The 26448-nt window shown below is 38.5% G+C and overlaps 1 protein-coding gene and 1 long non-coding RNA gene across 2 annotated transcripts in view; one reads left to right on the top strand and one right to left on the bottom strand.

Annotated features, from left to right (window-relative positions):
• Positions 1–11428, top strand: part of LOC144035942 (uncharacterized) — a 30903-nt gene extending 19475 nt beyond the window's left edge. Inside the window, exon 4 of the long non-coding RNA XR_013288536.1 lies at positions 11346–11428. This is a non-coding gene — a long non-coding RNA (uncharacterized LOC144035942). The remainder of the gene's footprint in view (positions 1–11345) is intronic.
• The window catches only part of fgf11b (fibroblast growth factor 11b), a 32671-nt gene extending 15963 nt beyond the window's left edge, over positions 1–16708 (bottom strand). Inside the window, exon 1 of the mRNA XM_077546061.1 lies at positions 15703–16708. Within this exon, the coding sequence (XP_077402187.1) occupies positions 15703–15895 (193 nt within the window). The 5' untranslated portion in view covers positions 15896–16708. The remainder of the gene's footprint in view (positions 1–15702) is intronic.
• Between the last annotated feature and the right edge of the window lie 9740 nt (positions 16709–26448).

Genomic DNA, 26448 nt, shown 5'->3' with positions numbered 1-26448 from the left:
ATGACTCATCTCATTTTTTTTCCCCACTGCTCACACTTGCTAATCTCACTATTGCTTTTCAATGTATGTCTAATGAGGGAGTTGAACATGGATGAAAAAGCAGTCTTGCGGGAGTTCCTCTAACGCCAAACTCCGCCCTTGCCCTCAAACACGGCCCCCAGGGAGTGTCCTGGTACACTGCGCAATATGTCTGTCTTCTGGTGACTAGCGCAAGGGATGAGATCTGGAGTACCGTCTCCCTCAGGAAGTGTTCCGGGGTCGAGACATAAGTGAAATTGTGGCCTATCCCCATCGTTGCATGCATGCTGCTGCAGCACTTCCCATCTAATGACTTTCAAATCTGCTTGTCAAAATATGCCATTTTCTCCCCACACCCCACACCCATTTGTGTAGTTAATATTCTTTTTTTTTTAATAATATACTGTACTGTATTTGAACCTCCAACTACATCGTATATAATCCAGTCACAGTGTACATTTACATTCAAGACAGAGATGAGAGAAGGGAAGATAAAGAAATAGGGGAATTAAGCAGGCACGAGATAAATAAAGAGATGGCGCCGCGACATGCAATGAAGCTGTCAATTCATTAAGAGTGGCAGCTCCGTGCGCCACAAAATAGCCTAGATGGCTCATGCAGGCTTGCTACAATCAAAACGTCCATTTTACTCTGAGAACATACTTGAACTAATGTTTCAATTAGCATGACTACAGAGCCAGTCTCAAACCATTCGCCCTTCAACGGACAATAAATTCCATTCCAGTAACATACTGTGTATTCCCCTTGCAGAAGCAAAATCATAAACATGTTTTACAGCCTCCGGAATAAAGATTCATGATAGGTAAAAGCAGTGCCCGGCTGCCCGCCAACTACTGACACCGTATTAGCATACACATATTACAATTTATACTTGTCAAGTTCAAAGTTATTTTAAAAAATTGGTTTATTGTATTTTTTTTTAAGTACCGTATTTTTCACACTTTAAATTGCATTTTTTTTTTTCCATTGTTTAGCTGGCGCTGGTGCTGACTCAGGCGCGACTTGTACATATTAAAATTAGAGCTTGGAATGGCACCCCAAATACCGTGTTGACTTTCTTTTGGTGGTTGGCAAATACTTTTGGTGCATTACACTGATGGCCACCTTCTTTAGCATGCTAATGGTAGAAGGAGAAGAAGAAGTCGAAGAAAAAAAACAAGTCGAAGAAGAAGCAGAAGAAATCTGTTAGCACAGCCCACTATGTTATCAACCAATCAGAAGCTTGTGTTGAATACTGTCCATCTGTATTAACTGTAACCGGACAGCACACTTGAGTTTCCGAACGGTCAAAGTGAAGCAGTGCATACTCAGAGCGTATTTCCCTACACACCCACGATTGAGGAGCAGGGATTTAGTTTTTTTGTTAAATAGATTTCAGACCAAAAATGGTAGTACTATGAGGTAACTTGTGACTTATACTTTGCAGTGACTTTTAGACCGAAAACTACAATAATTCCGAAAATAAATTCAGTGGTAAGAAGGTAGATGTCTACTCATATAAATGTCAAACATGCATATAACCCTAATGATGTGATTTGAATTTGGTGTTAGTAGTTATTGACGATGCAAAATTATGGCTCGGTGGTTTCCAAGTCTATCTCACAGTCAGTGTAATTTGGAGTTTAGCATCTTGCTCAAGATATACTACGACATAATGTATGGGGAATATTTTAAGAGTTAATCTGTTAGACACTTGTAAAAAGATAAGGATAGTTAACACCAGCAAGGACGTTATGTACCGTAGTAGGATTGGGAAAACATAACATAAAAATAGCCAATGCTGATTGAATCATTTATTTTTTACTCGTCATCACTTGTTACAATTGGCTGGCAACCAATCCAGAGCGTACCCCGCCTTTCACCCAAAGCGGGCTGGGATCGGCTCCAGCTCACCTGTGACCCTTAATGAGGATAAGTGGGATAGATAATGGACATATAAATAATTGTGATAGCAGTGGTCTGGAGTAAGTAGACTTCTATACGGGCCCAGATTCACCAGAGTCTTTTTAGGTCATCACTGTAGTAAATGCAAGCAGATAGAAAATGCACAGACCAATCACGTGCATTCAGTTGTTTGTACAGAGCATCTTTATGACTGGAACAGTGTGTAGGAAGCTGGCCAGGCAAGGGGTGAGGAAGAAAATACAGGGTAAACACATCATGTGCTTGAAGATAACAGCAAAAAAAACAGGAGCTTAGTGCTTATTTTTGTCGTTATTAATAGTTCGTATTGATTACACCTGAATTGTTTGGTGGTGAGTGCAGCGGTCAGCGGCTTGTTTCTACTAATGGAAGCAGAGCCCAGAGAGCATGGAAAACAAGCAACTGCCTTTGTGAAAAAACAACAACAATAAAAGCTTTTTAACTCGCTGATGGAACAGGTGACTGTCTGTGTGGCGCACAGACACGTCGCCATATGCAGTACAGTCAACACACTAAGCTAACATTGCTACTAATCTGTTATGACAGTTTCTCGACCAACATTCATTGTGCCTCTAATTCTTATTTAACAAGGGTTGCACTGATACCACTTTTTTTCAGACCAAGTACAAGTCCCAATTCTTGATAATGACATTATGTTTTGGAATTTTGATGAAAATGTGTTTTATTCTAATACAATATTGTTCAAAAACACAATCATTTATTCGTAAATAGAGGCAAATTTCTACCGTAATTTTTTTACCCTAACCCAAATTGTTTGTAGGGAAGTTTGAGTATTTTTGAAGCTGACAAAATATTTGGATATTACAATAACTGTGTATGTAGTATAATTATGATCTTCTTGACCTAGGCTTTAAGATTTCTCATTAACTTTTAATTGAGAAACCCTTGACTGTTTTGAATGGTCTGTCCCAGAATCATTGGCCTGGCACCTGACACTGCATTTCTCATAAACACAAATTTGTGTTCTTAACGAAATAAACCCTTACGTTAAAATCTCAACTTTGTGGAAGTGCTATTTTTATTTGAACATGGCGCTCAACTTGTTTTACTGTCCTTCTGCTAAGCAAGGCTAACCAGATGTTTCCAGTAACGATTGCATGTATCTTGCAAGTATGCGACATCCTTATTCAACTCCAGCTTTAATAGTCTGTGTTCTGCTTACCGTCATACCCCCCCCCCCCACCCCCCACTGCTCCCAAAAGTCCTGAAGTAGTGCACACACTGACGGAAAGTAACGTGTTGTGACAGCAGTCTACCTCCGGTCGGATTAGCAAAGCACACAGTTGTTTACAAGAGCAGAAACTCTGTGTTTCTGTCACAGTGATGCAAATGTAGCCTCTGTTGCGCCACACTGTAGGTAGAAGAGAGGATAACTATCTAGAAAAGAAAGTGACTGTTTTGTGTTTTGGGTATTACGGAAATATTCAAACAAACGCAAAAGCATCCACACTTGTTCCATTTGCAAGGAAGACAACTTAAAATATAAAACATAGAACAATAGCTGTCATTGGCAGTCATCTGGGATTTTGATTTTGAGGACAAGTGGATAGAAAATAGATGGATGCATCGATATACAATAGTACGATAAATGATTGACGATATTGATCACTAGTGATTCGATGTTACAATATGAAATATTCATTTGACACTTTCTGTCGAGATGAGCCTGTCCTTAAGGGTTCACACAGTCACAGGCACAGCAACTCTAGCAATGGTATCATTCTACCATATTCTTGGACACCATTATCTCAGCCATAATTGATGAAAGAACAATAGTTGTGACATTTTAGTGAGATGTTTTACTTTTTTTAAGTAGCTCTCTTTTATAACTGGATTTGTCATTCGCTATTGTTAAAATCTTTCACTTTTAAATGATAAGACTAAATATATCAGGGCTGTACAGTACGTTTGTCTAATCTTGTAAGTCACTTAAACATCTTTTTTTTGTTGAAAATTTCTTGGGAATGACAGCCTAGATGTTAGAGATACTAAGTTATCTTTTGGGGTGTGAAACGATTACAATTTTGTAACTAATTAATGGCGCATTCTTCCGTAATTAATCACGATTAATCGCGATTAATCATATTTTTCTACTTCTGCTTCTACCAACACCCCCCCCTTCAACGCTAGTTATAGATATTTACTTGAGTAAAATCTTGGAATGAATGTAAAATCATCAAACAGAAACAGCTGTTAGACAAAATGATCAAAATGGACTCAGCTTTACATGCCATCTATTTTGTCATACAAACGAGCCCCAAGACATAAACTCGAGCAGGGAATTTTTCTCTGAGGTGAGAACAACGATGCTATTTGACTGCAAAGTGTGCAAATTGCTTTAGAATTCTCCAACAAACATCAAGCAAGTAAATTCGAAAGCAAAACTACCTTTAGTCCACGATGATTCATCTTTCCGCCAGCGACTCCTCCAAGTTTGCTTTACCTTCAACACATGCGTCTGACTTGTAAAACTTTACAAAAATATGCCCGGGGCGCATTCCGCTGCCCTGGACTGTGCATATTTCCCATGCAAGGGCTGCGTATGATGTTGTTCATCACTCACGGGACCCATGTGGGCTTGAGTGACAGAAAACATTAGCTGATCCAGGTCAGTGGAGTGTGGGTCACGAAAGAGACCTCCCTGTCTGTTTGTGTACATCACTGGCGCAAGTAGTACCCACAACATTGTGGAGTCATCAGCAGGCCCGTTTCCCGAGTGACCTTCATCACATATGAACGTGAACAACAATGGCAGTTGGCAGGTAGAATAAGCATGCGAGCAGCTGCTTGCGATTAAAAGGAAATGCTTTGTAAGTTTCACTGTCAACAATATTTCAGAAACAAATATTGTATCAAGTCACAAGTATTGTAACAAGATCCCGGATACAAGCGGCCGAAATGAGTTTCCTCCGCAGGGTAGCCGGGCTCTCCCTTAGAGATAGGGTGAGAAGCTCGGTCATCCGGGAGGGACTCAGCGTCAAGCCGCTACTCCTCCACGTTGAGAGGAACCAGTTGAGGTGGCTCGGGCATCTGGTTCGGATGCCTCCTGGACGCCCCCCCCCCCCCCCCCCCCCCCGGGGAGGTGTTCCGGGCATGTCCTACCGGCGGGAATCCCCGGGGACGACCCAGGACACGCTGGAGAGACTACGTCTCTCGGCTGGCCTGGGAACGCCTTGGGATCCCGTCGGAGGAGCTGGCTGAAGTGGCTGGGGAGAGGGAAGTCTGGGCTTCCCTGCTAAAGCTGCTGCCCCCGCCACCCGATATAAGCGGAATTGAAGACGGACAAATATTGTATAGGCAAGTCATTGTTCTGTTTATTAAACTGAGCATGTCTTCAACCCCACACGGTCTACACATGCAGGGACGCCCCTCATCAATTTACATTCAACACCAATAATCGTATTGAAAACCCCATGGGAGGAATGAGGCCTCGTCCTAATAGTACCACCATTCACCAAGCAATTAGATGTGTGTCTGTATAAATGAGTTCAATGCGCATTAGAAGCCAAGGCAATCACTTCATGCATCACTGCAGCCATCAAGGACGTTTAAAACCCGTATCTGCAATTTAATTGCTCGGGAAAAATAAGCAGTAGTTGTGGTTGATCACTAATCAGTGTTGGGTATGTGTTAGTTATCATGGCGCTAATGTATTTATCTGGCTTGCTCAGTATGTTGCTTGCTAATACTCCGATAGCTGAGCTTCTATTGAGAGGGCTGGAGGTAATTACTACGAACTGCATGACTGAACAGCCAAGGACATTTGATCGTCTACTCTGACCGAATCAAACAATGGGGGTTTTCCTTGACTACTATTTTTAAGACTTACAGTTTCTCACCTTCCTGCTCGTCACCCTCTTCTGCGCTCTTATTCTTTCCCTCCCTTCATGCATCTGTACAGACCTCTAATACATCTATCAAATATTTGGCCTTTCCCGAGTTAATTATAAGAACATCTTAAGAGCGCTTAAAATGTCTGATTTGACTGATTTCCACTTCCGGACACACACACACACACACACTAGAGTGAGAGAAAAAAAAGCTTGGAGCTTTGGAGCACAGTAAGGATGGACTTTATATGTGAAATCCGGTTACGGTTAAGAAAAAAACGGATGATGGCATGACAATACATGATAAAGTGGGGGTGATGATGGTATACCAGATATACAGAGAGACATAAGGATATTGAGGGCAAAGAGGTAAAAGGGATTGACAGGTTGAGAAGGATGTTTAGATAAGCAGAGTGTAGGTTAGCGCCAAGGGACTAAGTTGTAAAGGAAATTCATCTGAACGAGGTGTATCACATCACCTGTAACTCCAAAAATTGCCTCTTGATTTAAATTCAAGACTCCATAAATCATGTGTTATGACAATGGTTTCTGAGGAAGACAACGTTATTGCTTCCTATGAATGATATTGCCAAAGCATGTCACACACAAACAGGCTTTTTCTCATTGACGGACCCAGCAAAGTTGCGATTCTCTCATCTCTCGTAAAGAACGTTTGTCCACTGTCTTATCATTCTACAATCTTTGCCAAACAGCACATTTTACATTTACAGTATATTGATTTTGTTTCACACCTGTTGAAATAGTCTGTTTCAGAAGCCAAGAAAAGAAAACTTGATTCCGGGTGAGGGTCTTAAGAGCAGAGAGCATCTATTATATATTTGAGCCAAACTAGAGCTGTCAAAATTAATCGACAAGCAATTGATTATCAAATTAATCGACAACAATTGTAATGATCGAGTAATCGTTTGGAGCCATTTTTTAATTTATTTAAAATGGTCAAAATCCTCTGATTTTGGCATATCAGCAGTAATTGTTAACTGATTTCTGTAGTCCTTCATGAAAGAAGACTGATTATCTTCTGAGTTTAATCAAAATAAGACATTTGCAAATATCTGTTCTTACGTTGGAAAACAATGACCGAAATTCTGTTGAGTAATTTTTTTTAAAATTTGAGTGGTACCAAATAGACTCAGTTTTAGAGTAATATTTACAATTGGAAGAGAGAGTAAAATAAAGATTTGAATAAAAATAAAAGGAACAAACTCACGATCTAAGGCTTGGGAGACAACGATCTACTCCCTGAGCCTGCTGTTTGTTAGTAAATCACTCGTGTCAGCTGGAATCTTCCTTACTCTAAGAACCCCCCCAAGTTTTTGGTCTCCTCTTGTAGATAGGCAAACAGTAGGAGGGGCATATCTTAGGTGATAGTGTGGTAACCTCCCAAGCTGAAGGTCGCGAGTTCGTTCCTCAACCCTGCAGTAACTTTGATTTTTGATTTTTTTTCTTTCCAATTCTTTATTTAACTCTCTTCCAGGTGTAAATATTAGCCTATACTCTAAAACTGTGCCTATTTGGTCCCACTCTAAATAGAGTCAAATTTACTCAACATAATTTACTGTGTAGTACATCATCAATAATTTAAAAAATAAATAAATCAGTATACGAATAAGATAACGAGTAATCAGGGAAAAATGCTTTTGTAATGCACTTTAAAATTAAAATAAATATATGTATATATATTTAAAAAAAAAAACATTTATTAAATTTTTTTAATTTATTTGTTTTTTAAAAAAAAGGAGAGCAATGATGATGTCAAATCGAATGAACAATACTGAGCTCTCCTGGAAAAATAAATAAATAAATAAATAAATAAAATAAAATTAAAATAAACCCGATTAGTCGATTAATTAATTGAATAATCGATAGATTAATCAATTCTAAAAAAATATTCAATAATAATGTTTGGCTTAGTGCTAAACATTATCTGAGATTTTTGTGAGACAATGTTTCACTATGCATACAGCTTCCCTTGAATATAAGTGTACAGACACATTCATTTGCTAATTTCCTTCAAATTTCATGCTGCTTGCGATGCATTGTAGTAAGCAAACATTTGAAAACTACCAAAGGGTGTATATTTATTTGCATCCATAAAATATTCATGCAAGTGCACCCCCCAGACACATTACATAATTCTAGTCATGTGAGAACTTTTACGGATACTTCAAGCCCATTCTTGTTCCCACGTTCTTTCCTTCTTCCTTGTGTTCTCATCAGCACCCCAATAGGTGTCCTACATCTTCACTGTCTTGCTTTTGTCGGAGGTAAGTTCAGGCTGTCCCTGTCAGGTTTAATCAAAGCGCCCACTGATTCCACTTAGCAAGAATGTGTGGGAGGTGAAGGTGCTACCTTCAGGACGACAGGAAACAAACGGATGCTCTCTGCATACACATCCCTCAGCTGCCTCACTTTTAAATACGACTTAAGAGCTTTGTCAACAGCTTCTCCACAGCGAAATATCAAGCCCACTCTAAATTCAGAAAGCCGCACAGACAATCCGCTCATGTCCGTTGCCTTTTTTTTTTTTTTTTTTTTTTCAAGTGATGAGAAGCTTCTGCAATCAAGAGACGAGGAATTAGATAAGACATGAAATGAAAGTAAACGCATAAATACAACTCTTAATCTTGTGCAGATTTCCACTTTTATTAAGAGACGCCTAAAAGATTTGGGTAGGAAACTTTATTGCTTTGCTTAGATCTAATCTGACAAGGTTTAAAGGATGGAATAGATTATGATTTTTTTTAACATCATCACTGATGTCATTTCACACCATTTGGTTCCAGATATTTTTTGATTCTTCTGATGTTCAAGAGTTAAAGTTCATATTTCAAGCACATTGGGGGTTGTTGTTTTTGGCACTCGTCACACAAGTCAGTAATGTCAGTAAGTCTTTGTCTCTTTCATAAAAAAATGAACAGTGTTTTTTCTTCCATATTTCCACTTAGTTTAGTATTGACACTTTCTTAAAATAATCGCCTGAGTCATTTTTTTCCCTATTTTTCAGGAAACACCCAAAATTTATGATTTAGGCAAAAGACAAATTTTTTTTGCAAAAAAAAAATGACATCGGCAATTATTTTAAGAGGGTGCCGATATGCACACTAATCGTTTTCCTTCAAAGCACATTTGCAGGCACGTCTCTAGCATGTACTCGCAGTTTCCAGGAGGATTGGTAATACTACAAGTCGAACAACAGGCAATCATATCCTCCCAACTTTTGGAGAATAAAATAAAGTATAACAACAGAAACAGCTCCCTAGACAGAGATAGAGACAAAAAAAAAGGGACAAGTGAAAAGTTCATGTTGAAGGGAGCTTTCTGCAGTGACAGTTAATATCCAGCCTAGTGGTTTCCTATCTCGCATTTTCGGTACGGCAGGCTGATTCACAGCTCTTTTCACTTCCACCCACCTTCTTTTTTTAATCTCCTCTGCTATCTCTCTTTTCTCCTCTTCCTGCATGTTTGATTACCCCCTTTATCTGTCTTTTTCCTCGGCGTTCCCATCCAGCCCCACTCCCAAACACGATTTTTCTCCCACATCGCTAAGATCTCGACTTTTCCTGCTATTAGTATCTGTTTACCTTCGCCAGACTCCTCCTCCTCCTCCCTCCCCGTCTCGTCCGCTTTCCCTCCGCCTTGCTCTGACCCCTGTCACAGTCAGTAAAGTTCTGATGAGAAGCTACCCAACACTGCATCGTCTGATCAGGTGTTGTCGAGTAAGCGACTTTGCTCGGCCCTGATCTCTTGGGGTCAGCTTAATGCCATCCTCGGCTGGATCTCTCCTTGTAACTCGGTCTGCTGCTCCCCAGCCGTGGCCTAACGCTTGTGCTCAAAGCGTCCTCAGATACTTCATCAACTGCATCGCTTTTCCATGCAAACAGATGCAGCAATGAAAAAAAAAAAAGTTTCAAATACTGGTATGTTTCGGAATTTTTTTAATTTGGATGACTCAGCACTTGTGGGATTTACTGTACATTATTTGTCAGATAGTGACAATTTGTTTCAAGACAAGGAAACCGGTCTTCGGACAGCAAAAGAGTAATCGGGGGAAGACATTTTATGTATATATATATATATATATATATATATATGTATATATATATATATATATATATATATATATATATATATATATATATATATATATTAGGGGTGTGAATTTCCTAGTACCTGGCGATTTCGATTCGTATCACGTTCCATAGGTCACGATTCGATTCGAGACCGATTAATCCCGATACAAATCTAGAAATTGATTATTGCGATTTTTTTTTTTACATTTGTACATTATTTGTCAGATAGTGACAATTTGTTTCAAGACAAGGAAACCGGTCTTCAGACAGCAAAAGAGTAATCGGGGGAAGACATTTTATGTATATATATATATATATTAGGGGTGTGAATTGCCTAGTACCTGGCGATTCGATTCGTATCACGATCCATAGGTCACGATTCGATTCGATACCGATTAATCCCGATACAAATCTAGAAATTGATTATTGCGATTTTTTTTTTTTATCTCAAATTTCAAAAATACTAATCAGTAAACTTGTACATTGTACACTGTAAGATTTGTATGAAAATGCATTTATTTATCTGAAAATTCAGGTTGCAGTCTGTTTCATGTTTGAACAGCACTGAAATAAAATATTAAGGCTTAATGTTCCATTAATATAACATTCTTCCATGCTTAATGTGTAAATCCTAACCCTAAGTAAGACATTTTGTTAAATATTCCCATAAAAAAATGTATGTTTAAAGATAGATTCGGCCGCACATTGAATCGATTCGATTATATATATATATATATATATATATTATATATATATATATTATAATATATATATTATAATATATATATATATAATATATATATATATATATATATATATATATATTATAATATATATATATATAATATATATTTTTTTTTTCTTTCTCCCCCAATCTAGGCCATGTCCTTTTTCTTCGTTTTTCATGCGGTGTGAGAAAATATGATGCTATGGTTTGATCAATTGCAGAGACAACTCTCCCCATTTAAAAAAAAAAAGATAAGAGAGTTTGAGATTAGAGAAAAGATTAAATAATCCACAGTGCCCCTGGTTGTTTTGTGGAAATACGGCTCTAGTTATAGCCACGCAAAGAGGAAACTATTGTGTGTGCAAGTGACATGCAGCTGAGTTGTATAAATGTAGAAGGTTAATCTTTAATCGGTTTTCCCTTCCACAGGGTATTTATTGTAAAGTCAACATATCCTGTAAACATGCAATTTATTGTCATGGACTTTGACTCCAGTATTGTTGGCCCAAACTATGTGAAGTAGAGTACAGTAGACCAAACACTAATAATTATTAATAATGATTTTCAATTAGATCGGATCTGTGTTGCAGTACACACATTGTAAAACGGCCTCACCTGTATTTGTTTATTGAAAATCTATTTGTTTAAACAATCTGGAGTTATTCTGTATTATTAAAATGTTTTTGCTGATTGATTTAATTGAAATTTATGTAGGTTCTTCACACCCATGCTACCCCAAGACATCAACTTCGACATATGGATGGACGCGCCAACCTGCTTTTGGGACAAGCAACTATTCCAGGTAAAGCACCTCTGGCTGTCCATGTCAAATGGTAATAATAATAATACCAGGTCAATATCAGGCACATATTTGTCTTGCTAGCCCGTCTCGTCATGAATTTCAGTTTTGTGACAAAACACATTTCATTACATTGGAAATAAGAACCCCCCTCAAACTTTTGTGTGGATAAACAAGATGTTGCTGAGAAAAATGACAAAAAAAGGAATAAACTCAGCGCTGATTTTTATACATCGCAGCATATCATAGCAATCCCCAGATACCATGAAATATTATGTTTCCTGGGGCTATGCGCCAAATCCCATTGAAGGGCTTGTAAGTGGATTGAAGCGATGCCAAGGCATCATTTCCACATCATTTCTTTTCTGGCCGCGATATCACCTTTGATCTTCTTGTAGGAAAAAAAAAACGTCCAATATTTTGACCTCAATAACTGGTTGGGCTAAGACATATTTACATCGATTATTCAATGAATGAGATGCTGCTTTCTTTATGAAGCTTCTGGTTTGAGCAACAGCCCATAAAAGGAGGGATGGATTATATTATGATATTGTGTGAATGCTTCCTTTCTGTGCCTTGAATTCCTTGAAAACGTTTTTTATTTGCGTCTATATATGGTGAATGTACAAAAATCTGCTTGAAAACACACATATACTTGCGGGTCCTTCATACAATATTCGAATCAATCCATTTTCACTTTAGCCTATCCCAGTTGACTTTAGGCGAGAGCCGGGTTCCACCCTGGACTAGTTGCCAGCCAATTCAAAAAATCTTTACAATTGCAAACCACAATCTGCTTTTGCACGTCACACCGCGCATCATTTCTTAAACAGCATGCAGGGAAGCCGAACAGTGTCTCATGCAATCAAAATGATAATAACGGCAACTCTGGGTAAGAAAAGGGAACTTCGACGTCCCCGTTTCACCTTTTTTGTCACCGCGACATCAAACCTGGTGCAAATGTGGCAGCCTTATCCTTATGTGAGCAAGCGACTGTATGTTGGTTTATTGTCCAGGCTACATAAAATAAATACAGGACACAATGATCACAAAGCTGTAATCTTGCGGCGAGTTACCGTATTATTATGTAATGGCTTCATGGACGATCACTGGAATGGGTGAAATGATACTTCACAATGTCATCAATTACAAAATCTACCGTGCGACCGTCTTGTGCCCATTGAATGAACTTCACATCATTTGAAGTAAAATGCTGTTTGATGTCGAGCAGACATATGTTAGTGGTGCAGAATGATAGAAAGTCCACCTCATCATCATTATCATCGCTCATCATGCTCCACATTAAAACTGCTAAGAAACAGCTTTTTGGCTCTGCAGGCGAAGAAACACTTCCAACTTTCACTGTCTTCCCCAATCAACTGTGACAGTATGTGGCCTGTTCATCGGAGGATATTTGTTCAGCAACATGTCTAGAACTTGCATTGTGAGCCTTAAGCATACTTATTGTAGCTCGGTAAAGCAAAAACAATTGCCCTCATGAATGGGAACTTCACCATTGGAGAATTATAATTATAGAACTACGTGTTGTTCTCTCTCCCAAGTTGATGGAATAGTGTCGGGAAGAAGCAATTATTTAGGGTGTACCATACACAGGGGTCTTGTGACGATGATATACATATATATATTTATATATATATATATACAGTATATACATATATATATTTAGATTTAGTGTGTCAACTATAATATGAATAGTAGAATATAACCATCGTTATTCGTATTTGGTAGCCTTTTTATTCTTTCCATTGAGAAGTTGCAGAGCTCAATCCATCATTCAGGGACTCGTGTTTTCAAAGAGAAAGACGATCAAAGAATATGACTGTTACACAGCTCACATTTTTTTTTGTTCCTGTTGTGCTTGTTTTGCACTTGTGAAAAGCATCACTGGTTGGGTAATTTTACATTAAATTTGGCATCTGAAGCTCAATTGAAACCTCCCGTTGTTACATATGTTGAGTAATCGAGGAGCTGTTTATTTATAATAACAGACACTAACTATATTGTTACCCGTTTGTTTCTATGACTGCATGTTGGATGGCAAACACGCCAACTTAATAAAAAAACTAAAAACATTTCATCAGGATGAGGGGCTGGATTCAGTCCTAAGAAAGCCATTCAGTAATTGTGTCCACATTATGAACAAATTGTAATTGGATTAGTAATTTAATATGACATATTTCCGTGGTGGGAGGGGCATATTTCCCGGGAAATAAATAAATTATTACCTAAAGATTTAATGGAAACGACTTATGTAGTAGTTTATCCACACCATAAAGTGTCCAAAGCATTTTATAAATCCCAACATTCAATGACTTGAAAATGTATTATAATCAGCAAATGCATTGCTGCCGCGTTGTTCTAACAATTGAATAGTTTGGCTTACCCGAAGTACAATCTCGCGTTGCATTGTGGCCAACGGTAGAATCTGCCGGGTTGGTTAAGCACACTTTGGTGTTGTAAAAACTGTAGTATATGGTCTTCGCAGCAAACGTCCTGAATGCCGCATGGGTTAGCGTGCATGATGCTAGCTAGCGGCGCAGCCGATTGCTATGTTAGCAATAGAGCGAGACTTATCTTATTGATCGCATGCTGAAAGAGGAATAAATTATTATGTCCTCTTTGCGTATTCCAAAAATGAAGATAGATTTAATGCAAGAAAAATACACCTTTGCAAAAATGATTTAATAAAAAACAGAGAATCTCTGGACAAATAACTGCCTCTAATTCATCACTTAAACAGGTGGAATTCAGAGCGTCAAATGTAGCTCTTCCGCGTGCACAACGGTTTCTTATAGTTAAAAAGACCTCCTCTCTTTCATTTGTAGACAAAACATACTCTCTGGTACTTTTCCGTGAGCGATGGCGAAAACAGAGTCAGGTGTGGGTGTTCAAAACAGATTCTGTTCTCAAGGACCAAATGTGTTTTCGCACAAAGCGCTGAGAAGGAACTTTTTTAGACTAAATAGTATGTCCCAGCTTAAGGTCAGCCTATACGAAGTCAACACCATCTGCTCTGCACAGGACACAAAACATTTCGACAAGGTTAATATAAAGAATTAAAATGTTAATAATGTGTAACAATGGTTAATAAAACAAAATGAAGTATTAAAAATGTTATAATATCTATCAGTGCATATAGCCACCATCTTGCGTGTTTGGCTCCATTAAGTTTATTGGAACTCATTGAATACGATTTTGATCTTTGAGTGGTTTGTTAAAAATCAGACATGCAGCTATGATACAAGCCGCGGGTGTCATTTTATAATCGGGGCTTCAACAGAGATCGCGAGACTTCCTGTTCAACACAACACTGTAGGCATTGACAGTGAAGGATCTTTGTATTGATGTGTATGCCTGAGCCGCTTGCCTGGAACGTACTTGTTTTGTTTGCTTTTTCTAAACGCTAGCGTAGCATTTCAAAATGTCTTGCGCAGCTTGGCAACATGTTGCTCTGTTGAACTAACAACCGTGAAGAATAAAAAGCGCGGTAGTGTTTGTGTTACGTCAAATCACTGGAGACAATTTGCAGGATGTGGCATGAAAAGATTCAGAGCATTGTTAAAAGAGCATCAGGTGTCATTTTATGTGGATCCTCCCACATTCCAACATGGCCGGTTAATTGAGTGCTTTGAATTGTCCCTAAGTGTGTTTGTGAGTGTAGATGGTTGTTCGTATCTGTGTGCCCTGCGATTGGCTGGCAACCAGTTCAGGGTGTACCCCACATACTGTTTGAAGCCAGCTTGGATAGGCTCCAGCAACCCTTTTGAGGAATAAGTGGTAAAGAAAATGGATGGATGGATTTTGCAACGGCATACTGTATTTGTTGTATTTACAGGAATTTACTGGCAAGAATACAAGAAACAGTTGTAAACTGAATCACAGTGAATTGCTGTAAAATAAATAAACAAATACAGTAAGTAACTGTAATTTATGTACAGTAAATACTTGTAAAAAAAATACAGTAATGTACTGAGATTTTACAAGAATTAGCTGGCAATTTTTTTGCCATCTATTTCTTGTAAATTCTACAGTCAATTTGTTACAGCGTGTATATCAATCCGTGTTCTTTGCATTTCATTGATCCAATGCGGATCTGTAATTTGGGCTGAATTGAATTTACTGGGGGCAAAGCTCTCATATTTTTTCACGATCTATATAAACCAAGTTCATAGCAAATAGGGGCAAATAAAATGCCACATAAAATGTTAATGCTATGCACAGTAGATTAGTTTTACGGTGGCAATGACTCACCTGGTCTCTTCTCGTTGCGACCTTTGCGACCCCCACACAGTCTTACTTTGGAGATGAGAACCAAGATCTGTTTCTGGCACAAGGACTTGTTGCTCTTTGGACAGGGCTTACGCTTGTTGGCTACCGGTCGATTGGTTTGGTCGTCCTTGACTGCCCGTTTCTGTCTGATGAGTGAGCTAGCAAGAGCTGCCATCTTCCCACCCCCCTCTCAACTTTGGGAGGGGGGTGTCTTCCTTCCCAGTTCCCCTTTTACCGCTGTGGCTATTGCTTTGCGCAGAATCTGGAGTAGGACGAAAGGTTGTAGAGAAGCCCCCGCAGGGGAACCCTAAGTGGGTTAACAGGGAACAGTTTAGTGGGAGGGTTCCCTTAGAGATGGAAGAACTGGGAGAGATGCAAGTTCACCCGCAGTCCGATGTACACTCTCCACACTGACACTTATATATCACAGTGGGAAAGTGCTACAGTCACATTTTGATCATAGTAAGATGGCTGGATGGCTTTTGAAAAGGGTGAAAATGCTTTTCTTCACACATCTTTAACGCCAAAAAGAATCCCTCCATGGACAAGTTCAAAATCGAATATTGCCAAAAACTAGTCCTACTTTCAAGCATTACAAAAAAATGATTCCACATATAAAAAGACTTTCACTCAAGGAAAGTGAAATCATTTTTAATGCTAGGAAGCTATTAAAGAAGCAAGAAAAATCAAGGTGTTTGTCACCATTTGTGCAGTCCACGGAGGAACTTTGCCTCCCATTTAAATGTGGCAGCCTCCAACAATGATGTGGGAGTCCGAGCGGTAATCCGGCGGACTTAAATCCAGAGGTAGAACAGCAGACGGCACGCTGACGACGCTTGTGGGAACAGTGAAGAGACATGGACTCAGATAGATCGAGACTCCTCTTCTGCCTCTGGATGGCATTGCTCTGTTCCCACAGTCCTCGCCGAATTCCCTCACCCCCGACTCCCCCTCTCCCTCCTTTCCCCGCTTCCTCCTCCTCCTCATCCAAAGTCAGCGAGTGGTTTTGAGAGGATGTGTGTGTGAATTCCGGCAGCCACCATCAGTAGAGGTGACATTCATGAGTGTGAGAGAGAGAGAGAGAGAGAAAGAGAGAGAGAGTGAGTGAGGGGGGGGGGGGGGGGGGGTAGTGAGAAGCTGCGATGTGTGAGAATCAGCTTGACTGGCAAAAAATCAACTGTAAAGTGACCAATTCACAAACTGGCAGCTTTGAAGAGGCTGCTGGTTGTCTGTTTGTTAATGTTGGGGGGGGGGGGGGGGGGGTAATCATTGTTGAGGAGAACTGATGGTGAAAGGAACAGATTGTGGCAGTTCACCATCTCTTCTGGAAGAACAACATCACCATGTGAAACCTTCCTTCCTTCCGCACACACAAGACACACGCACACACACACACGACGAGTGTATTTTGTAGTGAAAGTCTTCCCTGCTGCTGCGTCTCAGTATTCCGCTCCCACAGCAGCAACCGCCTAATCTAGTCATCATTGCTGCTCTACTTGTGATTTACCTGCTTCATCTCCAATCCTAAATTAAAGCAAGAAATACATATATTAATTCATATAGGCGATATCGCTGATACAGGCATCCAAGTCTCATTACTCGCATCTGAACATGGGATTAATCTAGAGTAAACTTAATGATTCTTTTTTCCCTAAATCATGAATCCTTAATCATTTAGCATTTCGAACAGTGTCGTCTTCCATCATAAGTGGACATTGCGCCTCGTTGGATCTGTTAACAGCCACTAGTAGACTTCGATTTTAGACTCACACAAAGCACGTCTAAGTGGTGGCGCAGGTGGTGTAATGTGATTTTGTTGGTTTGATAGCGGTGCAGGCAGTCAGATTTGGCGCTCTGCGTGGTGGCTTTTATTGTATTTCCTTCATAAATTTGACAAGTGAATGAGAAAGTCACTCTGAATCATTTCAGAAATCAAACTCTATCTAAGTATAGGTTACAGTTAGTATAATTTGCGCTAGACTTTTAGTGGGCAAGATAATAGTACCTATTGTCTTGACCTCATCCCCATCATACACCTTTGGGATCAACTAGAGCAGAGATTGTGTGACAGACCTTCTCACCCAGCATCAGTGACCTCTAACCTCTCAGTTGTTCTGGATGAGTGGACAAAAATCCACATACACAGCCCACAAAGTCATCCCAGAAGAGTAAAATCTGTTGAGGCTGGAAAGGGGGAGAGCACCTCCAGATTTCATTTCATGTCTCAATTCCTGTAAGTGTGCCAGGTGCTCCAGATTTTTTATTCAATTAAGTCAAAGTTAATTTTGACGATGCTGATAGCTGTGATTTTAAACAAGCTATTTGATTTATTTCCAATTTGCGAAACAAGTCTGTCTGAAAGCAAATATTATATTTGGATTAATATGATATTAATCACCTCTGTTAAAACCAAACATTTGCTTGCTGTCTGCTGAGTCATAAATAGAAATGATGACCCTATATAACATTTTCAGCTGTGCGTGTGAGAAAATCATTTTTAGAAATACATGTTTATTTTAGCTGGTTAAAGAACGACATGTGCATGATGCAAAAGGCCAATTAATAGCAACGACACCATTATGCTATGCTGTGATCGAACATAGAAATCCTAGGAAAATCTTCCTGGCAACTGAGGTTTAAAATCCACCAAAGCAACTGATCTGAGGGCTAATCAATCTTGCTATTTTTTTTCTTGGCACCTCTTTTGCAAGCCAATTTTCCCAGGAAACCAGGAACAGAAGCAAAAGCCAAGGTCAATTCAAATCGTTTCTAACAATGCCATGCAAGGTCACCGTACGTCACGACTTGAGTGACAGTTGACAGCGGGTGTTTGGTCTCAGTGGGGGGACAAGGGCATGGCACGGCGGAAGCACAGATGAGATAATGTCGTTTGTATTGACAAGTAAAGAGAAGTACACATTTTCTTCCCATTTCTAAAATAATCTCCCATTCGAAAGCACACTCTTGTATTCTGGGTTAAGAACCAATCTTCTAATGGACATGATAGTCGTTGCCAAAGGTTAGTCTTTGTGTTGCTTGCGTCACTACTCACACCAAGAAATGGCTTTGCGTGTATTCTTGGGATGTTTTCCTTTCTATGTTATAAAAACATCCCATTTTTATTAGACTCTAATTGATGAATTGATGTCTTATGTCAGGATACGAAATGTCAAGTCTTACCTCCTTACTATGGGGACCTGTTTATTTATTGAACACATAAGGAAATTGTAATGGAAAGTACACCTTCTAAATTATATTTCTATTTCATTTGACTTGGTGTTTGATTTGTTTAGTGCCAAAGACGATAAAAGGAACCCCCGATTGTAATGACAAGTTTGCTCTATATTATTTATTTGATCAGTACTAATATATCTGTGAGATTCATTTTTCAAAAATCAGTTCTAGTTTAATACATTGTTTAGAAACTTTATTTGGACGTACGCCGCCATTATTATTTACGGCGCAACACATTCAGTGCATAGTGACGTAGAATGGGCAGCTGGCTCTCATGCCCAGCAATGTGAAATGCGTATAAAGAAAGCAAGGTAAGCCTCGTAGCGTTCCTAAAGAAACAACATGTGATCGGGAGATTCACCCTCCACCACGCCGTGCTCGCGTGATTCACCAGACGCATTCAAGAGTTTTGATCGTCCCTTTAGGAACGCTACGGAGATTTACTTTGCTTTCTTTTATAGGAGTTTCACATTGCAAATAAAGTTTCTACAAAATGTATTAAACTGGAAATTATTTTTGAAAAATTTATCTCATAGTTATGTTAGTAACAACCAAATCAATAATAATATAATAGTCCTGTCATTGGCAAATAGGACACTTTAAAGCAATTTTAAGATGCAACATATATCATTTATTTACAATATGAATCGTTTAGGAATGAGCACAGACCCTTGGGGAACCCCATGAGTGATCTTCAATTGTTTTGATTATATCTTGTTGAACTGCAAATACAGACGCTCCCCTACTTACAAACATTCGAGTTGCGAACAACGGTACATACGAACATTTCTGCTCGTACAGTATGTCGAAAAATGTTCGGAAAGAAATGCTGTAAGTTAGATTTTGTATTGCGCGTAGTGCTTCTTTCCGCCGCTAATACCGACGATTGGCGCTGTGAGAGCTCATTGGAGGCTGAGCAACGTGGCGAGGAGGAGGAGGAAGAAAACGCCGGTCCCCATGAAGCAGGAAATAACTTTTGAAGCCGATTCCAGCGACGATGAAGAATCTCTCATGATATAAAATCCTCCTCTTCCTCCTCCTCCATCATCTCCTTAAGCATCGAGTACATCTTCCAAAAGTAAGTTAAACTTCATTTTATTTATCTTATTACGTACATGTACATACTGTGTGTGCGTCTCGCTCTCTCTCTCTAACATACGTAGTACAGTACAGTACTGTACGTATTCTCTCCATTTTATTAATTTTTTTCCGTACAAACCAATGCAGGTTACTTGTACAAGCCTTAAACATACTTATATAAACCTTCAATATACTTATATAGGCTTTAAACATAAATTATAATACAAAATATAGCACTGAAGCAACTTACGAACAAATTCACCTTACGAACGATCGTCCGGAACGTAACTCGTTCGTAAGGTGGGGAGCGTCTGTACTGATGTCTGTTATCTAAATAACTCTTTATCCATTTACAGTATATGCTAAACCTCTTATGCCATATCCCTCTATTATGATCTATAGTATCGTGTTTTTTGTTTTTTGAGATCCATAAAAATCCTTATTTAAAAAAAATCGTATTTTGTCCCAAACAAGTGCTTTTGTTAATCATAATTTTTGCTTGGTGTATTCTTACCAAAACTTAATGACTGCACATTCCTGAATATCCACCACATTTTGTGAATTTCAACAAACTAATCGTATTCCAGCATTTATAAACAGCAGCCCTCCACCCTACAAATTCACCAATTTTGGACTGTCGGACCATCACATGGCCCATTTCTAATTGCTAACACTGTCGTTGTAGTGACTCAGAAGGAGCAAACACCTCCCAGTAGGCCAGAAGGTGCAGCTCATCTATTATTATCACTGGTAAAGACTCAGTAACCTAGATCGACTCTCACTGCCGGCCGGGTTCATAGTTTTGGAAACACATGTACTCCCTTTCAAAAGAATTAGAACAGACAAGCCAATTCAATAGTGAAGCAGTGGTATTCTGATATTAAACCACAACATATCCTTCCAGGATTCCTTCATCAAAAATGTTCAACACAACATCAGCTAAAGTTGGTTGATTTTTCTTTCTTCTTACATACACCAACTGGCTCGAACATTACGGCCACGTTTACATTTTTGATTGCTTAAGCAATGAAGAAAGTGCTACCATTTTGGGCCCATGTTGTGGCCTGCAGAGCTGTTGCAAATATGCTAAATTTTTTACGTGATCAGAATAAAATGTAATCTAGTTCCCAGGTTCCCCCAGGGAGGATGCAATAAATATAAAATATGTGTTCTTTATTACATGGCGTTCCCATATACCGTAGTCCCACCATCTGAATAATGCACACATGCGTATTAAATGGAAAAGTCTTGCTAAAATGATGCAGGCCACAATCCTTACATGTGAATCAAGTGGAACCAGAATGTATTAACAACCAATCTTCACGTACAGATGGACGTTAAAAGTGTTGAATAGTGTACTGTATGGTTTAAGAGTGTCAAATGCTAAATCTCATACAGGTTGAGTTTTTTTTATTTTTATTATTATTCTAAAGAGGGTCATGCAATTCTGGGTCATGACAGCATAAACAAGAGGAGAAAAAAACTGCATGAAATCGGATATTTTCAGATTGAAATCAGGCCTCTCCAAATATCATCTATGAATGAAACACAATGACATCCACGAAACATGTCCGCAGAGTTGAAGATCTGTTTGCGCCACAACTTAGACCTGCTATTTATTATCTGGTCTAATGTCTAGTCTACTTTCTGTCAACAAATATCAGGTGGACCGGAGGTGTGTCCTCGAAAACGCCCACCAGTCCGCCAAAACGCCCAGCGAGGTGCCAAATTCCCAAACACAGTAAACTAGACTTCCCCCCGGCACGAAAATGACGAAGCACCAGTTTTTACGCGGAGCGCACATACGCCTGTCTAGGAAAATATGGCGCACAGTGTCAATCGCGCAAAAGACGCCACCTTAACCTAAGTGATGTTTGTCAGGATTTTCTGATAAGCGTTACGTCATCGTAATCAAGTTAACTGAAATAATTGGCAGATTTAACAATTAACACAAGTTCATTTACATATATAATTAAACTGCATGTCACTCTAGCTCATAGAGCTGGATAATGAGCATCTCGATGCTTTGTTCTATGATACACAATGGCGGCGGTGACGTATAAGTATGTTTACATAAGAATACAAATGCATGCACAAACACACGCAAAGCCAGAAAGAGTTAAGCGCATCAAAACAATTGGCCTAGTTCTGTCTTTGTCTCCCTCCTCCCGTTATCGCTCTCTCTCTCTCCTTCAATCCCCCCTCAGCTCATCACGCCGTCCGCAGATGACAGGAGGCATTCTTTGCTAATCCCCCTCCATTATGCATCCATGTGGAATCTGAAGCTTGCTTCTTGCATGCAGAAATCATACTTTCAATGTCCGTGACCCACGGGCGGGTTGCTCATTAGCTCGGAGCTGTACATATCAGTCTCCATTTTGCTCTTTATTTTTGCTCGATTTGTATCGTTATACGGTAATTAGGTTTTAAACATGAACATTTCTTGGCACGTGAGATGCATTTTTTCCCCCCCTTTCATGTACCTTCAAATAACACAGTGAGCCTCATTCACTAATCCAAATTACAACCCAAGAAAGTGAAATCAGATATGGGTCACTTTAAAGTAGAAATCAGAAGGTGTGTAGAAATCGGACGTAAAAAGCAGTCCACGTCAAATCTAACCTAATTTATATTTTTGGAACCAAAAGGATCCAAGTGATATTAAATGAAGAATTACATCATTGTAAAGAAGTTAATTGACCAAGAACGTTTTTCTACTTCTGTTTAAATTCTCATTTTCTCACTTACTTCCTTCTTGACTTTTGCCTCAGGTTAACGTCTGAGCAGGTAAATCTGCAGGATTAACTTTGCCTTTCACTAAGAAAGTAAAGATCGCTTGATGCTCAGATTCCGCCAACACCCAAATATCTTACTGACTGAAGATGGGACAATTGTATTTTCACAAGCATGAAAGAAACCTCACCCTCGTGAAAATAAATTGGAGATCATTTTGAAAGTATATTTTTGAAATGATCCCAAACAAAAATCACAGTAAGGCATAAAAAGCAGAGCCATTAGAGTTTATTGTAGTGTAAACCACACAGACTTTGGGCTCCATATTAAAAGATAGCAAATTGTGAACATTACAAAATAATTCAATGACTTGGGAAGTTTTGTGGTATGCTATAGGGGGGTTTGTCAAGTCCTTGTGTGTCCCCTGTCAAATCCTTGACATCAGCTTTAATCTCAAATTCAATCTCAAATATCTGAATGAAGCAACCGAACGCCTGCTATTAAGAAGAACACAATTTTTTTTTTAAATATATATACATATATATACATATACACACATATATATATATATATATATATATTTTATTTTTTTTGTATTTGGGTGAGCATGTGCGTGCGTGCGTGTGTGCGTGTGTGTATTCATCAGTTCACCTAAAGCCCATTTAAAAAAAAATCCCATACTAATAATATAATATAATAATAAATTGCCAAATGCAGAAACATCAATGTAAGTTATCACGATGTGGTGGCTCTTGCTAGCAGGCAGAATTAAGTAACCAGTTTATTTGAGTTTGTTTATTTTTCCAGTTAACAAGAATTGTTTTTTTTGCGATAGTAAGGGCTACAAGTGTAGATTGAAATTGTTTATGTGGTAAGTCAGTTGTTGTTAGGTCACCTAGCAAACACAAGTTTGGAGATAAAGGTATCCTACAGTCCAAAATAGCGGAAAGTTTTTCTAAGACTTTAAAAAAAAAAAAAAAAGAGAAAAAAACCATTTTTATTATTTTTTTATTTATTTATTTGTTTTTTAAAAAAAAGGAGAGCAATGATGATGTCAAATCGAATGAACAATACTGAGCTCTAGAAAAAAAAAAAACACAATTTAGGGTGAAGAGAGTAAAGATGAAACTCAGATTTGGGTGATAGATTTGGATGGAGCTGAAAGCTGAGGAGTCTTTTGGGGGATCAGATGAGCACCTCCCATCACAGATGTTGTGCTGATTTAGCATCATAACATCTCTAGAAGGCTTAAAGCTAACTTTTAGCACCAAAACCTCTGCTAGATTTCCTGCAACATCACAACTGTTTATTGATCCTCAGCCAGCTATTTTGGTGATGCATTTAAAAAAAAATGATGTTGTTGTATTACTGAAGACATTTTAGTGTTCTTAGATTAATGCAAGAATAATATTTTTGGGGACAAAAAAAACTCAATCAAAAATCATTCAAGGGTTTTACTCGACCCCTTACATCCTGCATCCCATTGAATCGTAATTATCACACCAAGGCTTTATACTTAATCCTATGCTTCCAACATCACAGAAACAGTTTGGGAGGGAAATTTTATGTCCCGGGCTGACTCTGCCCTAGTGCAGAAAGCAAAGGGATGTGGACTTGGAGAACTTGGAGAGCATATTTTATGTATGTTATTTCTCCACAGTACAAAATGTAGCACATTACTTATGATCTCTTCCACTCAAATACTCTAAATGGACGTCATCAACACCACAATTACGTGGCTCAGTGAATCAATGAAACGACAATCACAAATTCCATCTGTTCTCATATATAATGAAAAATGTGCAACATTTGTCTCGCTTTTAACTCATTCACTGCCATTGACGGCTACAGACGTCAAAAATTCATTTGAACTATTTCCATTAGTTTAACATTTTTTTCCCACTTTTGTTAACAAGAGTATGAAAACCTAGAAAAAAAAAATGGACGCGACTTAAAGATAATTAAAAATTCGGGGCATCAGGCGATTTTTCATCGTAATTTATTGCATGACTTCACTAATTAACTCTCAATTAATCACAAATTTTATATCTGTTCTAAATGTACAATAAAATAAATACTCTTGTTAACAAAAGTAGAAAAAAATGTTAAACTAATAGAATTAGTTAAAAGGATTTTTTTGACGTCTATAGCCGTCAGTGGCAGTGAATGAGTTAATGTCCATACTGTACCTCAAAAACAAATATTGTGAAAGACATTTGGAAGGAACCAAATGTGCAGTTACAGATTTCTGCTTCATGCGTTCACTCCAGTTATAACAAGCATAGCGACGGTACCCTTGACAAAGATGACTTTGTTTATGAAAATGTATTATATTGCTGTCAATAAGGTCTTCACTCACGGAGAAACTTAGCGCGTTGTCTTCGGCGCGGTTCGGTCTTGACATGGGTTGATTTGTCATCGCTCATCTCCTTGCAAGGTGCACAAAATATATGTATCATTGAGCTAGCATGCTTTTCTGTTTGGAGGTGTCATCTATTTGCAGCTGTCAGACATACCAGGTGGTCGTACCAGGGCACAGTAAGAGCCCCCCCCCCCCCCCAAAAAAAAATCCCGCTCACTTTAACAGCTGCAGACACGGGACAGTAGAGGGTGGTAGGATTTATGTATTTGTTTATGTGTTTATGTGATCCCCAATGTCAGTCAAAATGCATTGAGAGCTTTTATATGAAAGCATGGTTACGGGGGTTTAAACCAGTGGACATTTTTAGTCAGATTACAGCTGGAGACATAATGTGTTTACACCGAGACGGCACGTTCGGGATTATGGTACGGCCCGAGTGGCGTGAACAGATTAAAAAGAGTTTCAATGACACCCAACATGACTTTTACAGATGTGGAGAGCAGTAACAGATGATGAAATCAGTGCAATCGACAAATAAAACCCCAACTTTATGATAATGTTTTTTTTTTGTTGTGATATTTTGTAGGCTGCTTCAAAATTCTGAGAATAGAAGATAATATTGTTTAGCTTTCTTGATTTTGCAGTGTGTTTGTTTGTTATTTGATGTAAACCAAGCTTGTCGACACAACCGGCCCCTCGGGGAGTCCAATCTGACCCAATGGGGACAAAACTAACATTAACTGTTCTTGTAAAAAAATTTCCACTGAAGAGTACATAGGCAACCATTTAAATGACATTCAGAAATTTAGGCTTACTCAGGATATGAACAATTTTGGACTCATTTTCAGATTGTGTTGCAATAATTAATATAATTAATTATTTATTGAATATTTAATTATTTTTAAATTAAGTATTAATTAAATAGTTAATGCTTATTAATTAAGTAATTATTCACACCCAAAAAAAGGTAATATTTTTACCTGTCGTTATTTTTACATTATGAATGAATGAAAATGTATTCGGTTCATTGGCAAAAATTCAACATGGTCAAAAAAATTATTAAATCATGGACATACTGGTCCGGCCCACTTTAGATCAAATTTGGGTTTAAGTGGCCCCTGTATTAATACAAGTTTGATACCCCCTATGTAAATATTTAACAGTGTAATTTTTAAAGTGAAAATGAATACTGTATGCATTTATCTTTGGATGCAGCTATACAGTCATTATATTTTGTTCTCAATGAAGTGTTAGATGGGAAGAAAATCAATATATTGAGGTTTTGCTAAAAAGACTGACATTTTTTCTATGGCCCAATT

This window comes from Vanacampus margaritifer, chromosome 16 (assembly GCF_051991255.1).
Source record: "Vanacampus margaritifer isolate UIUO_Vmar chromosome 16, RoL_Vmar_1.0, whole genome shotgun sequence".
Lineage (NCBI taxonomy): Eukaryota > Metazoa > Chordata > Actinopteri > Syngnathiformes > Syngnathidae > Vanacampus > Vanacampus margaritifer.
This window is presented reverse-complemented; position numbering and strand designations above follow the sequence as displayed.